The 5562-nt window shown below is 51.3% G+C and overlaps 1 protein-coding gene across 2 annotated transcripts; it reads right to left on the bottom strand.

The window, feature by feature from the left end:
* Positions 1-1610: 1610 nt before the first annotated feature.
* On the bottom strand, positions 1611-5161 carry MLF2 (myeloid leukemia factor 2; the record flags this gene model as incomplete). 2 transcript variants are annotated; one of them, XM_084255245.1, is made up of 7 exons in its annotated part: positions 1611-1798; positions 2762-2921; positions 3089-3217; positions 3595-3648; positions 4481-4516; positions 4763-4895; positions 5112-5161. In XM_084255245.1, 7 exons carry the CDS (start codon positions 5159-5161, stop codon positions 1611-1613), a joined length of 750 nt encoding a protein of 249 aa, XP_084111371.1. The 2 variants fall into 2 exon arrangements, with proteins under 2 accessions (XP_084111371.1, XP_084111372.1); XM_084255246.1 differs by having other exon boundaries at positions 4769-4895.
* Between the last annotated feature and the right edge of the window lie 401 nt (positions 5162-5562).

The raw sequence follows: 5562 nt of genomic DNA, 5'->3' as shown, positions 1-5562 counted from the left end.
CAAGCTCAACTTGATGATGTCGAGCTCAACTTCACCTCTCTGCTCATTGAACAACTGGACAAACCTCTTGGATCTATTTCTTCATCAATGACCTGGGCAAAATCCTTCCTTCCCTGAAAGGACCCAGAGCCTTGAGTGTTTGACCCAGAGCCTTTGATTCACCAACTGAAAATTTTTATGAACAGGAAAGCGTCATCAGATTCTCACATGCATTTACCATCATGAAATATGTTCCCAAGAGGAACAGCGTGACCCACTTGGCTAAGCCAGGTCAAGCAGAAGTGAACACCTTAAGAAACTTGAGCACCCCAGGCCCTTCCACTACTGCTCGGGTTCCAGCCTAGTTATCTTCTCTGAGCTCCTTCCCTGGGCTCAAATTCTCAACTGGGGGCTTGAAGAATGCTGCTGACCCGAGTCCTTCCCCCTCCAAGGCTCTCGGAAGGTTATCTGGGCCTCTTCCTGTTCTGGACAAGCATTCCACTCCACAGTCGGGAGAAGAACTGCCCAAGGTACCAGGGTGGCCAATTCCTTAGGCACTGATGAAATAATGCCACATGTCCTGCATCCCCCTGAAGAGAGAAGTTGCAGCAGAAGGGAGGGGCAGGGCTGTAAGACAGCTGCTGACATTTTTGTACCTCTAGTCCAGCCCAGCAAAGTTCTGCCGCCCCTTGCCTGTGGTGTCCTGACAGTCCCACAGTCATCACCAGTCAGGGGCTGGGCTTGAACTCGAAATGAGAAAGTCACAGGGAGAAGAAAGTGACTAGGAGACAGGAGGATTGAAGTCAAACAGGAAAAAGATCAAAAGTAAAGCCAGAATCCTACTTGGTCTTTTTTCCATTCTCCTTTATTCCATAAACACCTAGTTACAAGTTGCACAAATCAAAAAATAAAGGCAGAGAGGGGTGTAGGGGAGACTTCTGTGATGTGCAGGGGTGGGGAGGGAGAAAGAGTGGGAACCAGTCCTCTCCCTCCACACAAAAACCCACACGAGGGATCTGAGGAGAAGGAGGGAAAAAATCCAGGGTAGCTAAGGGAGGGTACAGACCCCTAAACCCCGAGCTCACCCCAAATGCCCATCAATGCACGGCAGGGGTAGAGTCGGGGAGGTGAGGAGGCTCAAAGATGGAGCAGCAAAATGAAAAATCAAGTTAGCGGATACAGGAGAAGTGGCGTCATGGTGGTAAGGGGTTAAAGAAGGAAAAGTAGGTGAACGGGGCAGTGAAAGGTTCTCCCCGAGACCCCCAGGGAGCGGCGGGTGCCAGCTTGCCTGTTAATTTAATATTCAATTGGGAGTGGGAGTTGGAGGGGAAAAGTTATTTCAGGGGATGATTTCTCAGCCTTTCAGCCTGTACCTGGAGGAGGGAGAAAGAGGAGCACGTCAAAAAGAAAACAGAATATAAAAGCCAGGAGTTGGGGTTTAGTCCCCTCGCCCAGGGGGAACATTTTCCTCTTTCCACACCAACTACAACTTATACTGTCCAAGGCAGTGTTTGCTGGGCGGCGGGACAGCTGCCACCTCATGGCAGAGATACACTCTGGCCCCTTCTGTGTTTGACACCTCATAGTTCCCCCCCCAAATACTTACAAGAGAGGCTGGGGGCCTAGGGCCCTCACCAGTCATAACGACGGGACTGTCGGGAGGGGGAGTCCTCAGGTCCCTGTATGGCCAGGCGGGGAGGCCCCTCAGCCCTTCGTCCCCCACCCCCTGAAGCCTCATGCCGGCGAAATTCCAGGGGGCGCTGCTGCCGGAATCGGGATGTCTCCCTCCTCCACTCATCATCAAATGCTGCAGCCTCACCTGAAGAGAAAGGAGATCAGACATGACACGGATGTAGGGTCTGGCTTCTGGAGGCAGATGCCAAGAGGGGGGGGGGTCACAGCCTTCTAAGACCAAAAATCAGGGGGAAGGCTGAAAGTGTGTGTTGGGGGAGGGCAGCAATTTGAGCTGGGTGAAAGAAATCAGGAATGGCATAATTATTTTGTTAAGGATAATAGCTCCATATATAAGGTAGTTAAGTATTTGATTTGAAGAAAAAATAGAGGAAAAAGAAAAAAAAAAACTCATCTAGATGGAGAAGGATATATGACTATCAATATCTGACTCAGGTGACCAAGTTTGCCTCTCCGGGGTGAGGACATTACCAGCACCTAACTCAGCCCCTAAATTGACAGACCCTTAAGTGAGCCCCTAAAATGACAGACCCTTAACTCTGCCCAAGAGATATCAAAGGAATTTTTTACTTGCTGAATGGGCTTCTGCCCACTTCATGAAGCATTTAATAAGACCAATTAGATTTTTTTAAATATAGGGTCTGGTGTTAAACAAGGGTTTTAATTTTTTTTAAAGATTTATTTATTTATGCACATGAGAACTGGGGAATAGACCAGAGATGGGGGGGAGGGATGTGTGTGTGAGAGAATACACCGGAGACAGCATGGGGAGCAGAACAGGAGGACTGACTGAAATACACTGCTGAGGGGAGCAGAGGGAGAGACCGGAGAGGTCTGCTGTGCCATGTGGGTAGCTCTGTAGCTGGAGATTGAATTTGTGCTGCAGAGGCTACGGATAGCTTCACAATGCTGCGATTTAACCCTCTGTGCCACTAGGGAGGCCCAAAGACCAATTTGATTTCAATAAAAGAGAAAAGACATATATCTAAGAGGTAGGGAGAGAAAGCTGGTATCTCCTAGGTCACAGGAACTAGACTCGGGGCTGCTGGTCAGGAAGCGGGAAGGGTGCTGCATGGGAAGGAAGGCTCACTCTCATCCAGATTGATATAGTCCTGCCGCTCCTCCTGGTCCCCAGTGCGGTGGTTTCGGGAGCGCTGGAGGATGTGAGCCCGATCCCGGATGTGATGCCCAATGGACATCTGTTCTAGTCCACTGTCCGAGTCCCGTACAGTCCGCCGAGTTTCCCGGATCTGGGATGTGGCAAACACGGCAGGCTTAGCTGCCCATTCCAAAGCTCTGGCTATATCAGCCCAAGACAGACAAACCACCCACAACCTGATCTTGAAAAAAAGCCAGGGTCTGGGGATGCCATTCAAAATCCTGACCTTTCCAGGACAGGGAAAGCCCTCTAACTCACCCCGCCTGGTGCCGAGCGCATCTCTGATGTCTCTTGGTAGACCTTGGGGGCACCATCACCCGTATTGGAATAGGAGATGACAGTGGAAGATGAAAAGGTCTGGCAATTGCCTCCAGCTGTCATGTGTTCCTGAAGAGGGAAGGGGACAGCAGAGGCTTAAAAATAGAGGCATCCCCTTTGGAAAAGGGATCCCACCCATCAGCTGCCCATCGCTTTCTCACAAAATGCAAAAACTGAGTGAATATCACAACTCATTGTTACCCTACAAATCTCTGAGTCCAATAATAAGAGGGACCTCAAGCAATCGAGCCCTTGTTGCATGAGTGTCCCTGCGGCTTTCCACTCAGGCATAAGAGGAAACACAGGAAGTGCTCTCGGTTCAATTACTCTGTTCAGCTTGTGCCTCCACTAGCCCACTCTTCCCCACTCCCGCCTCTGAGGACTCAAGGTGTTGCCAGCCATCCCACTGAGACCAAAGCCAGGGGAGGGTACAAGGCGAGTCTCACCATGTTCCCGATCATGTCGTTCATCATCCCAAACATGTCCATGAAGCCACCGGACTGGAGCAGAGATGGAAACCAGAGTCAGCACAGCAGAGTCAGGCTCAGAGAGGGTGTCATTCAGGTACACGGCTGGCCACACAGCTCCATGCTGCCTTTCTGAGCTTCCTGCACCTCTAGCAACTGCTCTTTCTCATTTTTCAGTAACACAGCAAGTACACTAGATTTCCCCTGTGCGCTGCCCCCTCCTCCCAGTTGCTATTGCTACTCAAATCCACCTTTCCTTTTCCTGACTGTCCCATTTCCTCCTATCTTTAAGGAGCTAGGCATAAAATTGTAAAAAATGGAAAAACTGTCTAGTTGGTCCTTCAACTGCCTTTCCTTCCTCAAAAGAACCAACTTTATGGGGCCTCCCTGGTGGCACAAGGGGTTAAGACGCAACCTATGAAGCTCTCCACAGCCGCCTTTGCAGCACAAGTTCGATCCCTTGGTCAGGGAGCTACCCACATGGCGCAACAGACCTCTCCTGACTCTCCCGCTGCTCCCCTCAGCAGTGTGATTCAGCCAGTCTGCCTGTTCTGCTCCCCACTCTGTCTCTGGTGAATCCTCCTACCCCCCACACCTGTGGCCTGTACCTCAGTTCTTGTATGCATAAATAAATAAATCTTAAAAAAAAAAAAAAAGAACCAACTTTACTAGGCAATTGCTTCCCTTCTGGACAGCATGGCTCCTAGAAGTATAGTAGCTAGCATCTTAACTCAGCGCTCAGCTGTAAACACCACAGAAAGGCTCTAGGGTTACCCTGAGGCTAGTCCAGACAGGCACATTTGGAAATAATATGAAGGTTACAGAGTGTGTCTGAGATGAAGAACATAAAGAGGTGTGGACTCACCATGCCCAGCATGCCGAAGGGGGAAACAGCCCCAGCCTACAGGAACACACAAAGAACAGAAATTACAGACCACGTCCTCTCTCACAGCAATTCCAACTCAGGCCCCTGGCCTCAGCTTTTTGTCATCTTCTCCAAAAGAGGATCACACCCAGCCCCTTTTCTCAGATCCCTTCTCCCACTCCTAAGAGACTGTTCCACTTGTTAAGTTGGTTGTGGGACACGAATATCCCAGCCCTTTCCCAACCACCCTCCAACCTTTCTTTGGGCTCAGGTATGTTGCACCATTACCTGCATCCTGCGGCTGGCAGGCCTGGTCCCTGGCATGTTGCCATCTGTGATGCTGAGGAAGGGGCTGTATCCAAAGCCACCTGACAACATACGGTTCATATGCTGACGGTGAATAGCAAAGGGGTCCCTGTGGAGTGAGGATACAGTATGGATGGCAGAAGGGCCGAGCAGGCAAAGTCCTAGCGAAACAATGGCACAGAAGCCTACTTCCCCGGTAAGTGCAAGCTGGAGCCCAGGATCCAGCCAGTTCCAACCAGCGCCAGCTGTCTGTCTGAGCTACTCCCAGACCCAAAGTAGAGTGGGATGAATATGCTCTAGAGCATGAGGGGGAGGGAGTACTCACATCAGGAACATGGGATCCTCGGGCTCCACGTCCCTCATGAAGCGAAACATCCTGAGTTTAGCTCCAGGGGGCTCCACACTGGAAAGACGTGGAGGCTCAGAGCCTTGGAGGCAGCCGGGCTTTTTGCACACCCGCTCCGTGTCGGGACTCTTGGAGCAGTGTCCCTTCCAAATATTGTACCTGACGCCCCCAAACTCCAGACAGACCCTTCTCCAGGTGTTCAACACTCCCCTCGAAAGAGAACAGCTCTTCAACCTCCAAGAGGGCCAAGGAAAAAATTTCCCAGTCTCTCAGTTCTCAGCCTCCCCAACTCAGAGCCACCCTTTCCCCGAAGCCCCCAGGTCAGCAGCCGACCTCCCCCTCCCCGACGTCACGGTTCCGGGGCGAATCCCAAGTGCGGGCCCTCCGCCCCATTAATGACCCCAGCCACCCCGCCCCCTCCTCGCCCCCG

Source organism: Talpa europaea (assembly GCF_964194135.1).
Source record: "Talpa europaea genome assembly, chromosome: 15".
NCBI classification, from domain to species: domain Eukaryota; kingdom Metazoa; phylum Chordata; class Mammalia; order Eulipotyphla; family Talpidae; genus Talpa; species Talpa europaea.
This window is presented reverse-complemented; position numbering and strand designations above follow the sequence as displayed.